Source organism: Neodiprion virginianus, chromosome 5 (genome assembly GCF_021901495.1).
Source record: "Neodiprion virginianus isolate iyNeoVirg1 chromosome 5, iyNeoVirg1.1, whole genome shotgun sequence".
Lineage (NCBI taxonomy): Eukaryota > Metazoa > Arthropoda > Insecta > Hymenoptera > Diprionidae > Neodiprion > Neodiprion virginianus.
Window position 1 is genome coordinate 31,172,189 of NC_060881.1, and position 18,730 is coordinate 31,190,918.

Genomic DNA, 18,730 nt, shown 5'->3' on the forward strand with positions numbered 1-18,730 from the left:
TCCTCCGCCCTCGTCGAATCGCGAAAGCACGCAGCCGACTAAGGGTCCGTTACATAACGGGATCGATCGTTGATGTTTAACAACAGGCCAAGAAGACTGCGAGGACTTCGATCGGGAGATAAACAATCTCTAAGGAGTTGGAAAGGACCAATACAACAAGGTTAGGTTAAGTGCTTCCGATACGATACAGGAGCAAATTACGTCTCCGAAGCTTCGTCCATAAAGTATTCGAACGGCCATAGACCGACGCCTCTCGTCGGCAAAATTGACTCATTGTTTGCTGCCGCGTCACTTGGCACTAAAATCCGTAGTCGCGTGGCGCTAGTAACGAGGAAAACATGACCATGGTTGCGTTCCGATTTTTGCTCCTGGCGCTGTCAACCATATTTTATCTCTTTTGCGCTGCAGAGTTTGTAAGTAGCTCTCTCCGTTCTAGAGACTTTTTAGTGCCGCCAGTTAATTTCGAGACGCATCCTATGACGCGCGAGTAAGTGCCAAAAATCACATTTATTATTGCGCTGTGAAAAATTTATCGAAAATTGATCATCATCTCGGTGAATATACGAAGTATGTACATGTAGGATTAAATTTGAAGGTGTGAATTGCTCTTCGATGGTGCTCTGAGACGATCTTGGAATCGCGGTTTTGAAACTTCATCCCTGTGGTTCGCTTACTTCCGGTTTCCGTGACGTGAAGCTATCTCCTGGCGGGTGGCGGCCGTGATCGCAACCTCGGGAACCTTGAACAACGTGAAGTGCGAAGCCGAGCCTGAGTTTCTGCGTATACGCCAGAAGTGTACATATAAATGGCGGCTGACGAAAAATGGTACTTTACGAAGGAACAATTAGCAACAACCCCGAGCAGAAGATGCGGTTTCGACGCAGATAAAGAGCTAAGTTATCGTCAGCAGGCAGCAAATTTTATACAAGATATGGGACAACGGCTTTCTGTGTATCCTTTTTTAACCTTCGCATTTACCTATCTAAAACGACGCACGCGACATTTCCGCGAATCCAGCGTGCCGCCTTATATCATCGTCTATTGAGTCGCTTCCTCGTTATTCAAAAACCTTCTTCATTTCTCCTATTTTCCTTGTCATCGTCTTCCCATTTCCTGGACCCTCCGCGCGTTTGGCGTCCCAAACTAGTGTGAGTCAACACTTGGGAAAGTTCAATGAGTTCATATCCGTGACTAGTCGAGTCACTGCCAGAGTAAAAATAAGGTAAAGCTTTGTAAACACTGGGATTGTCGTGTTCTATAGTTTAAATTTATCGAACCAGCGATCAAACACTTGCGGAATTCCAGTTTATGGTTTATTACCACTTATCTATTCTCTGCGCTTTAACCTTCTCTGTTTTGTTTTGACTACAAACTAGCTATCTTTGTGCCGCACGTGTTACCTAAGACTGCTGTTATTTTCAAATGTGGTCTGTAAAAATACTTCGTTGTTCGCTAAACTAATCAAGAAAGTCTGTAATTTGCTCTGCGAAAAGTGTTTTTTGTTTTTCAATTTTCAGCAAGGTTGTACGTTTTTCAAAACAATCTTTCTAGGACTACATACATCTTCATCGATGATTAGATCATTTTGAAACCATCCCAATTGTTAACAGTTATGTTATGATTTCCTATTCCATAAGGTTGTTGTTTTAATAACAACCGTCAATCCTTGTTTGCGTTTGTTATGTAAGTGCGGCACGCTTTAGCAACGATGTAACGAATAAGTCGTATTCTTTCCATTGCAAGCCACTATTCATGTTTATTACTTGCAACTAGGACGAGGTTTTAATATTATAGATGCGCTTCAACAGGTTTCCTTGCCCTTAGCATTGTATTTATTCTTTAGTACCGCATAGCCAGGTTAAAGTTTTACCTACAAAAGTCCTGCTTTCCACATATTTGATCATTCTCGTGCTTTAATTTTTTATCTTATAACTTCGTCGTTGTTCTATAGTACTTACGATCATTTTTCACATCTCACAGTCTGATGGCTGTGCGTTTTGTAGCAGTTTAAATAAGCAACCTCCTTATATTCTGCATAATTGGAATTAATATTTTTCGCATAGAGTAAGTAAAAAGTTCAATGGTACTTGAAAAACGATTTTCCTTAACTCAACAACTCGCATATGGGATTGCGACAAACAGATCGCAGCTATGCATAAACACAGCAATAGTCTACATGCATCGGTTCTACGTGTTCCACTCGCTAGCGCAGTTCCACAGGAACGCAATAGCGGCAGCAGCCCTATTTTTGGCTGCCAAGGTAGAAGAGCAGCCGCGGAAATTGGAAGTCGTTATAAAGGTCGCATACTTCTGCCTCCACAGGGAGCAGCCTGCGCTGGACACAAAGTCAGAAGTTAGTCTTTGATCGCCTCCCATCATCCGCCGACCACGTAAATACCTCTACTTGAAACACTGCGTTTCTTATTGCAGCAATACCTCGAACAGGCCCAAGATCTAGTTTTCAATGAGAACGTGCTGCTCCAAACCCTCGGGTTCAATGTTGCCATCGATCATCCGCATACGCATGTCGTCAGGTGCTGCCAGTTAGTCAAAGGTAACTTTTCGCTGCCACAGACTTTGCAGATTAATTACTTGCAGGTGATAATTAACCTGTAAAGCATTTTCTAAATTATTATAATATCATTTTCAGCGAGCAAGGACTTGGCGCAGACTTCCTACTTCATGGCATCAAACAGGTGGCTAATGATTTATTCGTACTTTACCTCGATATAAGACGAATATAAATTATCTTTTCGTAATAAGGCCTCTCGGGCGGCGGCTCAACGGCGCAACATTCTGACCTTGGTCTTATTGCTCATTAACGATTGGAGATTTGATTTTTTAAACAATTTTTTAATTTCATGTTGATTCTTTATCATTAACGATGAGTGATAGATTATTTACAACTGGAAATGATGCTACAACTGATCAATTAGTCAATACCATGTGCTACGGTAACGCGTATTTCAGAATTCCACTCATTAATACCTATTCATATTTCAATTTCAATGTCGACAGTATTATTTGGGGAAGGAACGTTGCGTTGCGGTCGCGTTTATGTCTGATTCTAAAGAAACACTTATGCCCAAAGCGAAGCCCGGTCGCGCTAATTTCGTAAGCTAAGTTGACGATGCGGATTAAACAAGTCGAAGGTAAATTGAAAAAATTTAATTAAAAAATAATTACACACTGTCGACCCCTGTTCATCCACCAAACTCTTTTTGAATCCATTCAAATTTAGTTTTCAGTCCGCCGCACATAATTCCATCCAAAAATCGCTTTGAGCTTCGAGCTTTTCACCCTTGAAGCGGTAGGTTTTTCCAAAGAAGCCTTAGAAAAATCGAACCTGCTCTGTATAACAATCTTTTCACATCGGCTATCACTACGTCCAGTTAGAATCAAGTCTTAAACAGTCTAGATTCATGAAAGACTAACAAATATCAAGTCCTGATAAAGTGCCTAATTTGGACTGTTTGCATTTTTTCTTTTCTTCTTTATAATTTATCAATCGTAGAACAGTTGATATAGTGACAATCCTTCTACGTCATATTCACCCAGTAGAATCGCAGAAAAAACTTAAAGTTTTCTGTTGAGCAATATTTCCAAAGAATTTACTCTCAAGTTATAATCCATTTGTCTAAAACGTCCGTTTTCCTTTGCTTTCAGTTTGCACCTGACCACAATGTGTCTTCAGTATAAGCCGACAGTTGTTGCTTGCTTCTGCATTCACCTTGCCTGCAAATGGTCCAATTGGGAGGTAAAGGTCGAACAGCTTTCTGCGGTTTATTAAATGTTTCCCAATTTTTAGTTACAACTGTCAATTCTTCTTTATTGACACGCTTCTGAGTGGCGTATTCACTCCGAATTATTCCATCGTAGATACCGCAAAGCAACGAGGGAAAACATTGGTTTTGGTACGTTGACAGGTCGGTAACATCTGAACTGCTTCAGCAGTTGACCGCAGAGTTTCTTCACATATTCGACAAATGCCCATCGAGGCTCAAAAAGAAAATCATGAGCATATCTGCAAACCAGAGTCCAAACATGAGCCATGCCAGCTTGTCGAATTCACCTTACGTGAGTATCCCAACACACGATCAATCTTTCATGTTTGAAATAGTAGAAACAGCATCAACAGTGCGCTTCAAAATCCCTCCAAAATTTCTTTCCCATGTTTATCTTACATGTGTTGCGTTTTAATACATTTATTATTTATTTTCTCAGGATCTGGAGGCTCGCAAGATTCAGTCTCCGGTCTCCGCCTTGGATGGAGGACCAACTTTCCAGTTAAATAGAACGCATCACACGGAGCGTTCGGATGACAAGAAAAACACTTCATCTTTGGGAAGACCGCCGGTCGACTACCGCGAGCATAGAGAGAAGAAGGAACGGGAACGTTTGGAGCGTGAAAAGGCTGCCACGACAGTTCAGGGTCACTCTCATCATCACAAACCAGTTCCATCCGGTGCTCAGATTATGGGAAAACACTCTGTGCCCCAGACGGGTCAAAAACCACACGCGCATCACAATCACCACCACCTTAAGCCCGCTCCTCAGCTTCCAGCGTCACAGTATCCCTCATCCTCGAGGCATTCCGGATACAGTCAGACCCAGAGAGAATCTAGCCGCGATCCTGCGCGGCAAAGAATGCCCAGGGAATATAATTCGAGCAGCGGAACAAGCGGAGGGACAGTTTTTACTCATGGAGGACACAGCGTACCTGTTTCCGAAAATTCCGGGGGGTCAGCTATGATCGATCCCATGTTGGGAAGAAACGACCAGGGAATTACCGGCGAAACCTCCTCGCAGGATAAACAGGGAAGTAACAACAGCCACGGCGTTCCTCACACGGTTCACTATTTGACTGACAACAAACACCTTCAGCCTGTCGGCACTGAGAAGCGACAATACGATCCAGCGAGACACAAGCCACCTGATCACAGAAAGGAGGAATCGCAGAAACTGTACAGCAAATATGCCGGGGAAGGTTCCAGAGTCGATAGACAGAAGAAACAGCCGGATATATTGGAACAGAGGTGCGAAGAGGTGAGGAAGCTGATTGAAAAACCTCTGCCGTTATCATTAACGACTCAGAAAAGCAAAGAGGAGTATCCCACAAATATGAGCACTAAGCAGTCGCACCATCACGGTAAAGTGCAAGGGAATCCCGTTGTTGTTTTGAACCAGATGAAGGGGCAGTCGTTTGGAGGGCGGGAAAAATCGCCCGGAAACCCGGCGTCGGCAGGCCAACAGATGCTCAGTAAATCGAAGCCCATGCAGGGACAGTATTCCGGTCATCACGGCGTTGCTCAGATCATGAAGGAGACCGTCCGAAACGGAAACGCTGGATCACCGGGATCGACAACAACACCAATGCCCCTCAGTATCGACGATATTAAAACAGACAAAAAACCAAGGCCTGAGGAATTGGAACGAATTCCCGCGGTGTATTTGTCTACTCATCAAACACCGCCTGGATCTAAACATCGATCGCTATTCAGCCCTGAGAAATCAGTACCGAATGTAAGAGAGTCGTCGAGTCATTCGCAGAGGGCGAAACCTAAGCAGAAAACACCACCGTCCGCAGCTAGGACCATAAAGCAGGAACCGATTAGTATGAAGCAAGAACCAATCGACCTCGTATCTCCTTTCGCCAGTCCTCCTGGAGCTTTGCATCATCCCGGCGATCATCCGGCTATGTCTTTTAAAAGAGGCGTCAACGAACTCGCTGCCACGTCTTCGTCGCACAAGAGACACAGAGCATCATCTGTGTGTGAGCCGGAACAACCGCCTAGGGTTAGAGGCGAGGATGCAGGTGGACTCGACGCCGTGAAAAGTCTTGGAAGAATCCCAGAACTGATACAGCCTATCAGAGATAACTCTACTCCGTCGAATGGTAAGAGTGCCTCTGTTGCGAGCGATTTGAAGCCTCCAGAACTCATAAAACCCTTCGAACCAGAACCTCAGGGCGCCACTAGTGCTACGAATACGTCCTCCCTAATTACCCAAGGCTCTGCTATGATTCAGCAGCCACTCTCCAATGGGTACGATCCGTCCAGATTGATCCGGCAAGACTTTAACGAGAAGCGGGAACCCGAGCACCCGGAATATTTGCCACCGCTGAAGTCTGCGAGAAGCATAAGCGCTCTGCTCCAAGAAAATACACCGCCGCCGATACCCTCACTGCTTCAACAGCAAATGCAGCAGCAGCAATTACAGCAGCAGCAGCAAATTGATGCTCCGTCGATTGAGAGAGTTTCCGAAGCGCCTGCGGGAGCCTCTGCGACGGTGCAAAGTGCTCAAGTACCCGTAACGCAACCTGTCGCAACAGCAGCAGCAGAAGAGAAGAGGTCTGAGCACCACAAAAGTGAAAAGAAGAAGAAGAAGGAAAAGCACAAACACAAGGACAGGGACAAGGGGAAGGAGGAGCGGAAACACAAGCACAAACACAAAGATCGCGAAAAGGAGAAACACCACAGGGACAAAGAGAGGAGTGGGGAAGATCCGTTGACAAATCCACCCACCTCCGGCTCTACGACTGTACCTATTAAGATCACTATACCGAAAGACAAGATAAACCTCGGTGGCGGCGGGGATGCCAGTTTGACGCACACGCCCTCCGAGGGCTCCAGCCTTAAGATAAAGATACCGAAAGAGCGTCTTAAGGGGGGGGAAAATACCGGAGGTGGTGAAGCTCAGGTCCAGGCGCCTCTCAAAATCAAGATACGGACGGGACCTGGGATTGGGAATAATAGCAACGAGGGGAGGAAACGCGAACGTGATTCCGACGCTGCTAGTCCGACAGGCGGCGTGCCGCCGCCCAAGAAACACTCGCAGGCCGTGACGGGCGGCTCGACGATGATCCTCGCAGCCGGAAACTATCAGCAGCAGCCGCGTCAGCAGGGACTCGGCGAAAGGCAGCAAAATGGCCGGCACTACACGGGGGGAAACACTACCGGAAACAATAAGGTACGTGGAGGCGGGAGGGGCGGACGACAGTTTCCGGCTCGCGGTCATCCGCCATACTTTCGACGGAACAACCCCCATCCGCGTCTCCCCCGTCAACTTCCGCCGCCACCCCTGATGCTCAACGCCAGGGGTGACTACCCACCACCCCTTAACTCTTCGACATCTTGTTCTTTGTCGTCATCCTCATCGTTGTCGTCTTCTCTTGTCGCAGCAAACTCCTTGTCATCCTCCTCTTCATCCTCCTTCTACTTTCCTGGCTATCAACATCAGCAACCGACCACTGTCTACACCCACAATGGATACGTACCTTACGACGCTAACTGCGTTTATATGCATCAATATCAACCTCAGTTTTCCATTTATCCTATTCATCATCCTACAACGGGAAATATTATTCTCACCGCAGAAGGTACTGCCATTGATACGTCTGTTCCGCCTCCCTCCATAGCCGTCAGTCGTCACGATCAAAACAGTCGCGCTACGCCCCCTCCTCTTCCCGATGGTCCACCACCGGAAAATTCCCCTCCACCACCACCACCACCACCACCTCCTGAGTAATCGAAACGATCTGAAAGCATGGTCATACTTTGAGGGTGTACTTTATTAGAGGGAATAAAATTTTTTTTAACCTTCCAATTTCCGTTCGTCGGACGGTGTTAGTAGTTTCGAATTTTGGAATTGATCAGGGATGGAAGCAATTTTGTTTGCTAACCATATGTCTTGCAGCATTTCGCATGAGTATTTTAGGCATGACTTGAATTACCAAAGAAGCTGTGACTCTTATTGTAATTTGACGTCATGTGTTGTCAGGGAAGCGTCCGAGAATTCAATTGGTCTAGTAGGATCAGGAGGGCAGGTGTGTTTCTCATAACGTGCAATGTATTATTCTTGGTTCTCGGCATGTTATAGATCGCATCTTTGTATCTTTCCATTGTAACAATCTTAATTTGTACTTGTCGGCTTACGGCTCGAAAGACTGGTAATGTGGTGCAATGAACAACACCACCTTTTATTTACCACTCCTTCAAAAATACTTTTTTTAAGTAAAGGTTTGTTCATATCCTGGATCTTTTCAATTTTGTGTACTTTTTGTGGCATTGACTATCTTAGAATTCACAATGATTTGCTCAAATACTAGAGGAAGTTCACATTAGATATTTTCATCGACGTAACTAAAATTCAGGGTTCAAAATTGATGTTTGTTAGTAGAATCGATTCTTGAATATTTCCCTCTATGATAATAAAATATATTTTTTAAACATAGTCATTTTATATCAGGAATTTCTGTGTGAAATTTTTTCTACATATTTTTTTACACGTTAGGTCAGACAAAGTCAGCGAACAGACAGCTTGATGTTGAACTTAGTCAGTTCAACTTAGTATCTCGATGGCCATGTTAAATTAATTTTGTTGACGATAAACGGAGTGAGAGTAATATACACCTGTCCAGATTATACCTAATCAATTAGGCTCATTTTGAAAATGACACTCAATATTATAGTAGGTATAACTGTGCAGTGCTCAAATTAAAACTAACTTTCATACAAGTATACAGCGATCAAAAAATTTATTTATCTTTTCCACATGTATACTTATGTACATGTGTGTATATAGGGTGATCATTTTTGAATTTCAACTGTCTCATCCCCCAAATTGGCTCCAAATAGGCCGAAAATGACTAGCTCGTGCCACGCGCTAGAGAGTTAATTTCCCTATTTTACCCCTATTAAATGCAACAGTAAAGCTACTTAACGAATTTCGATGAATTTTAATATAACGGGGTTCCTTGGACCACTGATTACGAATCTGCACTCGAAATTGCAAACAAGCATTCCAAAAGTCACTTGATACTGCCATATTGGATCTGTTCTTTTGAATTTCAAAATTTCGAGTTCAGATTCGTAATCGGCGATCCAAGAAACCTCCTGATGGTAAATTTCATCAAAATCCGTTTGGCAGATTTACTATTACCTTGAAAAGGGTTAATTGGGAAGCATAACTTTGGCAACACGGTTTAGAGTTGTGTAAAAAATCTGAAAAAATTACGAAATTATTTATTATTTAGATGTGGTTTGGCGGGCCGGGGGGGGGGGGGGGGGGGGCATTCGTAGTTAAGGCATTACTTTTTTTTAAGAACCATCCTAGTGTGTGTGTGTGCGTGTATATATATGGTTTTGTTTAGTCAGAGTTGTGTGAACTCAAAATTTCACGTATATTGAAATTAAGAAGAGAACGGGACATAAAAATGTACTCTAAATTATCGGTTAATTAGGAACGAAATGAGATAGCTCGATTTTGAATAAACCTAGCATAAAATGGCCTCGAATAGACCAACAAGAGTAGTTTTTTCCCCCCCGTGTTTTATGCGACAAAACTAAGTCATCGATATCAATATAGCTGATATAGAGATAATTCCAAACTGAAATCTTCAGAGTTGTTACGTATACGTTTATTGTAGGAAAGGAATTAAAATGTCAAGGTTAAAAGACGATGTGCACTGTGATTATTAGTATTGATCGACTTCATTTTGGCAGCGTTATAGGTGTTTAGTTTATCGTCATATTATAAATCTAGATAGCATATTTTGTTTTATTCTTTATTTCATGTTATATTATATCATTTTATACAGATTGATTAATCAACCCTGTTATGTTGATTGATTTTCGTGCAATCGCGCGTTGTATGTAGTATTAGTTGTGGTTTTGGTGTTTGTTTTTTCTTTTCTTCTTTTTCTTTCTTCAACCTCTGTATAATTTTTCCATCTTTCTTCCTGTCCAATAGAGAAACTGATCATATGATAACTTTGCATCGATTCTACTAATCTGCCTATAGCGTCACAATTAATTAACCTTGTTGTCACATTTGTGTTCTTATTATTCAGCAAGATAGAGACTAGAAATGCGCAAACAAGTCAACGCATAATCACACAAGCACACACACACACATATAATTATATTTCACAACTTGTTAAACTCATTGTCTGCTTGAGGGACGGTAAATTTTACAATCATGTTATCGCTAGTTTCGAATATCTATATATTTATTACGTTGTATTCTACATTACTGTTATTATTATATATTATTATAAAGCACACGTTGAGTTGTGTTTGTCAATTTAGGTATGGTGATGCTTAAAATGCAAGGTGGTTGATGGGGTAAATGTAGTAAGAACAAAAAAGAAAAACCAATTACACTCACTTCTTTGTTATAAAATTTGTAAATAACTTTATTGAAACTCCTCTGCAATGGCAGCACAAAAGTTTTGTCTAGAGAAATATAAATATGTGTAATTATGATTTTTTTTTTCTTGCGGTACAGTGACATTCAGAGTGTTTTGATCAGTTTGAGAAGAACGAAAAAGAATACAATATAATTTTAATTCCTAATCGTTGTGTCAAAACTTTATCGAAAATACTGAAATCCACTTTCTTTATAGTGAAAAGGGATAAAATGACAATTGTTCAATGATCGAGGTACCCAAAATACTGTATTAACACACCCTATTCGTTACAATACAGTTATTGAAAATATTTTATTGCGTATCTTCATTCGTTTATTTTTTCATTTATTTTATTTTGCTCTTCATTTCTATCAGTTTTCGTTTTATTTTTTTTTTTTTTCCTTCTCTTTAAATTTATATTCCATCTTCCATTATTACATACGTACAATATGATCTCTGGTATAATTATCAGCTACGAACTAAAACCTCGCTACTCTTCTCTACTTTCGTTCTTCCTCTTCATTTATAATTATATTTTTTAAATTATATAAGCTTACTACTTTGAGGCGCGTTTCGATAATAATCCTTGTATTCCTCCACAGTTCTCTCCCAGTTCAATTTCTATCCATGTGCGTCTTAATAAAGTTTCGTTTTAGCATTTCGAATAAAAATTATCTCACATCATTGAATCGAGTTGAGAATAATGAAATGTAGGAGCTGTTCAGCAAAGCTTGTTTAGTAACTTTATTTTGTACACTTAGTTATGTAGCCGTAGTCGTAGTTATAGTTGTAAATTGTAGACATAGTTTTCAGATTGGTATCAGTAGTTGATTCATAGAAACGTAATATGTCGAAGGATCGTAACCATTGAAAATTCGGGTTTGTTTAATTTTTCTTACATACTTTTCTGACCGATGGAGAACACTAGGTGAAATAAATATTTATTATCACAACGTATTGAAGAAACACGATTATATATTCAACCCTTTTCGTTCTCACCTAACATTGTTCGTAAAAACTTCATACATATTCTATAAAAGTTATTATTATGCCAATATTTAATCTCTACGATCGTTTCCTTCGTAATATTTATATTTTTGTTGTATGAAAATGTAAATCAAAAATTAATATCGGTGATATGAACTGATGTATGCTTGTGAAAATAGAAAATTGAAACCCTATTATATACACCTTTGTGTATGTGAAAGTAATCGATTATTAGTTAGCTTCGAATTTTGACGAGAAAGTATAGCCTATGCACGTCTGACAATAAATTTATAACGATCGAGTATCGTGTGTGTGTCGGTAAAGTAATTTCTTGATAACAATAATAATTATAAATACTACTATTATTATTATTACTCTGAAAACTATACGAAATATATATATATAAATAAATTTTTTTCTGTATAAACACGTAGTTTTAAGAGAATATCTATATATATTTCTCTATACAAAAGAAGGACAAAATAATTGCTATGGTTTCTGTACCGTTTGAAAAAGATAAGTAAACAGTTGAAAGAATTTTGTTTCAAGAAGGTGGTCTAATCGTTGAAAAAGAGTGTTGGAGAAAAAAAATTTTAAAATCGGAACGGTTGTCAAATATTTATATTTCTACTAGGTAGCTATGGTGTAATGGCTGTTAAAAATAGAACTTAAATTTGGAGTATATTGCAAATATATACATGTGTATATATATATATACATATACATATGTGCATAAATATTTTTTTAATCTAAAAGACATTAGTGATGTTACATAGATTTAAAGAGATCCGATAAGTTAGTTTTGTTAATGTAAGGTTTAAAAGTTGACGTAAAAATTGAACCTCGATTACTCTAAAATACATTAATTAATTATGTAACGAGGAAAGAATAATGTTCATGAGATATAATGTATCCGTTTTCATCGTCGTTGCCTTTGTTGTTGTATCGGCGTGCCATGTACAAAGCATGTGTATTTTTGTAAAGTACATAATACTGTAACTTATCTATCTAATATCCATCTGGATAATTCAACAATTAATACACGATACTGAATACTATGTAGATAAACCGAATACAAAATTGAACGTTATCGCTGGTAAAAATTATGAAATACAAACACTATTATTTGGCTTGAAGAGAAAGGAAAAGTTGAAGAGAGGGGGAGGAAGTTTTGTTTTGTTTTTTTTTTTTCCCCACTTTATTTCTTTTTTTCAAAACACATTTCCTGTTCCTTCTTTTTCTTTTTCTTCGTGTTTTTTGAAAACAATTATTACATACTGCATATGTTTGTGTGAGAGCGCGTGTGATATACACGGCGCGGTCAAAAAAAAAAAAAAAAATGCTTAGTGAATAAACGATCTATTGAAAACGAATACCTTAGTAATTATTTTGTCTTTTTAACAACACCACAACAAAACAATCATAATAATATTAATAATTATAATAATAATAATAGTAGTAGTAGTAGTAGTTAGTAGTAGTTAGTAGTAGTTAGTAGTAGTTAGTAGTAGCGGTAGTAGCACTGGTAGTAGTACTGGTAGTAGTAGTAATAGTAGTAGTAGTAGTAGAAATAGTTGTGATGTTAGTAAATTACACCTTGTTGCAAACGCGGCAATTCTGCGTTCATTACCGTAGATGTGTATCCGTGTACTAACTTCCCTTGTTTCGTACTCACTCTTTGTGCGGCCTTCTTTGTCTATTGCATATATTTTCCTTATCTCTTTTCTGTCCTAATCTTATGTCGCAGTATCTTTTATTATCAATTTCACTTTGTCTGTTTCTTTTACATTTAATAATGCGCTATTATCGCATCCTCTAATAAATCCCGATCTCTTTTTCCACCTCACAACTATCGTATTGCGCGTTGAATGTAGTTCGTTAGGTTGGATGCCTGTCTTTTAAACAGTTTTCTTTGCATTCCGTACTTGCGTCTTTTGTACGAACATCTTTTGCTTACTTTTTTTTTTTTTCATGATAGTCCCGTTGTTTGCAGATTTTTTTCATTTCGACATTTAATTGGCAGCAGTATTTTGATTATATGATATTTATATATATATATCATATGTTAGATGTGCGACAACTAATTATCAATTAATGTAGGCATCCTGTATCATTAATAGAACATACAACCAACGATAACTTTTATTTCCACAAAATGATTGTCAACCGTTATCGTTTACTACTACAGTTTAAATAATAATAAATATTTACCATTCTCATTTTTTCTACCGTCGAAAGAAAATTTACTCCGTAATATGTATTGGCTTTGTGTAGGGTAGATCTTTTTCCCAGACAACAAACCCGTATTTTCATTTAATTATTATATAAGAATGTTATAGCAAAATAATGTAGCTCATGAATTGATAATCTTGAATATTATTGAGCGGAAAAAATTTGAACACTTAATCATCAACGTTAAAAGTAACTATTTACTTTCATTGTAATTGTTTTCTTTATTTCCATTTCCTCATCTCTGTGCTTTTGGTGGTATTAACGTGATAAATATGTTTCAGGAAAAGCATTCGTCGTCCTCCTCCTCCTCGTCTTCCTACTACAAGACTTCGAGCAAGTCCTCTACGCAGCACTCGTCCCATCCGACGTAGTAGCAACGATTTATACAAATGTTTATATAGCTAATTTTCATCTCTGCCTATATTTCTTATCTTACACACACACACATTCACACACAAACACGCATACGCACGTTCTCTCACTTTCTCTCTCTTTCCCTCTCAGATTCACTGTCATAAAAGAAGCCGTAGGTGAAAGGAGAAAAAAAGAAAAAAAAAAAGAAAAAAAACCTCTGCAAATAAAAAGTAAATCATAATAATAACAATAACAAGAATTAATTATATAAATAATCAAGTAACAGTAATAATATTAATAATAATGATAAGGAACGTGCGTTCTTTGTATTTGTTATAGGTAAACTATGTATTATAATATTAATAACAATCCTGTATTCATATGATTGATTGGATCGAAGGTTTATCATTGCAATCAGCATTGATGATTGAGTGGTAGCAATAGTAGTAAAAGTAACAACAACAACAACATTTATAATAATCCATTAAATATTATCATAAGTTTAATACGTGTTTTTTAATTTATAAACTTTTTTATATTGGACTAAATAATAATAATAATTATTATTATTATAGTAATAATGACAACAACAATAACAACAATAATTTAATACATATTGTTGATACGACAATTGTTGCGTGTACAGATGTGGCTCCATATGAATAACAAAATGGAAAAAATATGTCATCAACCAAAGATGTTAACTGGACAAAGCATAAGAACAGGAATGGAGAAAAAGCAAAAGCAAGAAAATATAAACAAAAACTACAACACAACATCTACCTATCTATTACCGTAATAATATTCTATGCATATAAACATATTCTATATATATATGTGTGTGTGTTTATATATTTAGAAATCTAGTATTGAATCTTCATATAATTAAGAAACGAATAATAATAATAATGGTTGTTTTGTTGTTATTATTATTATTATAATTATACTTACTCAGGTAATAATAGAGATACATCTGTAGGTAGTAGATTTTGCTAGCGTTTAGATAACGACTAATCGATTTAAATTTTTTTTTTTTTTTGTCATTTTCTTCTCTAATCGTTGCATCGTGTCGGAAGAGAGAGACTGAGTTCATTTTCAATCACTAACAATATACCGACGTCATTGAGGCTAGGTTTCAACGGTTAACTGCATATACCTGAATATAAGTAAAATGTAGTCTGACTGCGTACTTTTTTTGTTTGTTTTTTTTCCGCAATTTTTTTTCGTCACCTATTCTTCTGCATCACGGTGACTTTGATCGCAGGCTGTTTTTTCACGATTTCTCTAATCATTTGTCAATGTAACATAATAATTATGGGAACAGATTAGTGAAACTTTAATGCTGTTGTTGTTGTTGTTGTTGTTGTTGTTGTTGTTATTATTATTATCACTCCTACTGTACAAAATCACGATTCATTATTGGCTTCTGGTCACTGTCGTACGCAAATATATTTCTCGCATTAATCGCATCATTTGATTGGCAGAACGAAAGACAAGAATCTAAAGATAAACGTCATTCAAATAGCCTATGCAATCGACAGCAAAAAGAAAAAAAAACAACAAAAAAAAACAAAACAACAAAATAAAAAAAAACGAGATTGTTAATTTGTAATCTACTATTAACGCACCAATTGTCAACTGCCGCCTAAAAGGTGAATGAAACATTTCTTTTATCAAAGATTCATACATAGGCTGGAACTGGAATTAGTTGGGAACTGTTTTCGATCACCTTTTGCCTATTATTTGTTGCTTTTTCATTATATTGCTTCTTTCTAGTTTACTTCTTCTCTTGTATCATACTTTTGACGACCGTCCCTATCTTGATAATCAATATCATACATATACATGGTACGTGGCACATACACATGCCTTCTATCTATTATACTTCAATAATTTAAACTCCATCGATCATGATTATTATAATTATTATTCTTTATTTTCTAAACACCCTATTATGTATACGTACATTATCGTTGAAGGGGGCGGGAAGGAGAATATATTAAAGTGTATACAAAAATCGCAAACTGCGTGTGGCACGTTTGATTTCACATAGGAAAAAAAAAAAAAAAAAAAAAAATAGGTGTCTGTGTAAAATTTATTTATTTTTCTTAATTGAATGTAACAGCAAAGATTTTTTTATTATTATTATAACATCTCTTAGAAAAATGATGCATAGTTATCCAACTTCAGTTATATATATATATGTATATGCATATCTCACATATATATATTATATAGTAACATATATTCAATAGTTTTTGTCGTTGTATGACAATGCCTTTATATCCTATATAGTAATATTATTATTATCATTATTATTATTATTATTATAGTTAGTTTATTACGTGTACCTAAGCCGTGTCACGATTGTAGATAAAAACATTTACACAACATAAGTAAGAATAATAATAACAATAGTAACACCAACAAAAAATAACGTTACGATAGCTTATCCTTGGAAACAGATTTCCTCAATGTTAAACTCAATTATATACTTATCTACAGTTATTGTATTATAAATATCACTTACAACAGCCGCCACCACTGCCGCTTAACTTTAATACTGAGAAAAATTATGTAAAACTGCCTAAGAATAATTTTACTAAAAAAAATATTAGTAGTTCTGCATTCATTGATTATTGTTTTGGCATTTGGTGGCAGGCTGGCTGACTCTGGGAAGGTGTGACAGTATATTTTTTTTATTTTTTTTTTTTCTTCCCATTAACGTTTCATCAAAACATCGTTTTCGAATTGTCACAAGGCTAGCCGGCCAGATATACAATTGTAAATATTACTGTCTGGGAATTCGGCGAAATCCTTCAACAAAGTGAAACGGTAATAGTAAATTATACTTATAACAATGAATGAATGAATTTGTAGAAGTTAGGATCGACGATTAGAGATTTATAGGAGAATTTGAAAGAAAAAAGAAAAAAGAGGGGGTGACAAAAGAAATAAAAACGGCAAAAAAGCTTGAGGTATGGAGGTACGGTTTAAGAATTAATTATTGTCAAACTTTAAACTCCGATATTGTCCGATAATATTGAAATGATAATGTTGTATAAATACGTTAGAATATTGGATATTAAATAATTGAAATAGAAAATCGTATAAATTATAAACTTAGATTTATTATAACAGTGTTATGTAATAGACGTTTATTCCGTTTCAATTAATTCGTCTGTATACTTTTATATTATTTAACAATTATATTTTCTATAATAGTAATAAGAACGACAACGGTCGCATTTCAAGATGATAATATCGATTAGCCCTTGTTCACATTTCTTATTCGCATCTTGATGGTTTGAAATCCTGTGGATCTTATCATACCTGTGGGTGAAGACAATTTTGCTCTTTCGTTTTTGTTTCATTCTATCAACTTACCGTGGATAATTATTTTTGATCGACATAGTCTTACTCAACTGCATTAAAACGAAACATTGTAAAAGAATTCGAGTTGTGCAATAATTCGAGTCACACTTTAGATTTCTTTTAATATTATTCGAGCTTCAGCTAAGCAATTTTTTTAAACTTTCTAAATTACGGCAAAAATTATTTATAACTTTGTTCCCTTCAAAATTACAATATCTTTTTTTCTCATGCTTCAAAATTGCTATTTCAAACTATTCAATTTTTCAAACTAATCACAATCACGCTATATCGATTTAAAGATAACTAATGATGTCGTTGTGGATGCAATAAACTGTCTTGCGTTGACAAGAAGAAAACGAAAAAAAATTAAAAATAAAAAATAAATCCGAACGGAAGTAACGTTTTTATACATGCAAAATGAGCAGAGGTTCAAAGAAGAAACTATTCACGGTCGATAGTTCTTTCCATAAGCAGTTATTGTAATAGTATATGAGATTACTTTTTTAGAAAATAAATATTTAATTGTCTTTATATGAATCTACATATATATATATATATATATATATATATATATATATATATATATATATATATATATATATATGTATATGTATATATTATATACATAAACATGTATACGTTTTCTTTTCGCAATCTTTACTACGTAACGTATACAGAAGCTGGTAGTTTAAAACGATAATGCATACGCGTGCTCTGTAGGGAATAATCAGATGATAAGAAAAAAAGAAATGAAGAAAAAACAATATAAAATTAATCACTCGTTCAGGCACTGTTTTCCGGACGATGATCATCCTTATTGTAATACTTTTATTTTCAGCAAATTATTATTATTATTATTATTATTTTGTTTCTTGTAAATAGATTTCCACAACCCCTCCCCTTTTACTTGTCTACATAAATACATACATACATGCATACATATACAGATTGATAAATACAAATATTATTAATTATATTACTGATGAATATTGAATACTATCGTCGCTTAGTATAACTTAGTAAAAATATAACGAGAAAAAAAAAAAAAAACAAATCATTAATCGATTAAAGTAATGATACCGAACTGTAAATAAAATTATTTTGTATGCCAAAATATACCAAATGAATATGACTATCACTTCACATGCGCGTGTATATATATATATATATACACACACACACACACACACACACACACACATGTAGCTGTGTGCACGTACGCACGTATAATACATGTATTGTATGGGATGGTTAAGCCCTTTACTCTAAAGCTTCTCGCACTATCATCATAGGTATCGTATCATAATACATATATTATGAAGAAAATATCGTTTGATTTAGATAAAATTGTGAAAAATTATCCATCGTTCACACTACGTGATTATAGCTGCTTTTTTTTGGCAAAATTTGACAAAATTATCGCTTGATGAACGAGAAAATTTTTTTTTTCAAACAATTCGTTTTCTACTCACCTCTTTGATTACTTTTTTTTTCTCTCAGTCTCCTTTTCGAATGCAAGGAAGTGAGTATTAAGTTTTCTTCGATTTCAAGACCTAATTTCCTGCGAGTAGCTGAGATATGAATAACTGTATG

The 18,730-nt window shown here is 36.5% G+C and overlaps 1 protein-coding gene across 5 annotated transcripts; it reads left to right on the forward strand.

The window, feature by feature from the left end:
- The first annotated feature begins 27 nt into the window (after positions 1–27).
- LOC124305809 (cyclin-T) lies at positions 28–18,253 on the forward strand. 5 transcript variants are annotated; one of them, XM_046765658.1, is made up of 9 exons: positions 28–160; positions 596–951; positions 2,143–2,353; positions 2,431–2,554; positions 2,651–2,696; positions 3,667–3,763; positions 3,880–4,077; positions 4,225–6,969; positions 13,690–18,253. In XM_046765658.1, exons 2-9 carry the CDS (start codon positions 806–808, stop codon positions 13,777–13,779), a joined length of 3,657 nt encoding a protein of 1,218 aa, XP_046621614.1. In that variant the 5' UTR covers positions 28–160; positions 596–805; the 3' UTR covers positions 13,780–18,253. The 5 variants fall into 5 exon arrangements, with proteins under 5 accessions (XP_046621614.1, XP_046621613.1, XP_046621615.1 ...); XM_046765657.1 differs by lacking the exon at positions 28–160 and adding an exon at positions 289–487; XM_046765659.1 differs by lacking the exon at positions 28–160 and adding an exon at positions 289–487 and having other exon boundaries at positions 3,667–3,757.
- Positions 18,254–18,730: the final 477 nt, after the last annotated feature.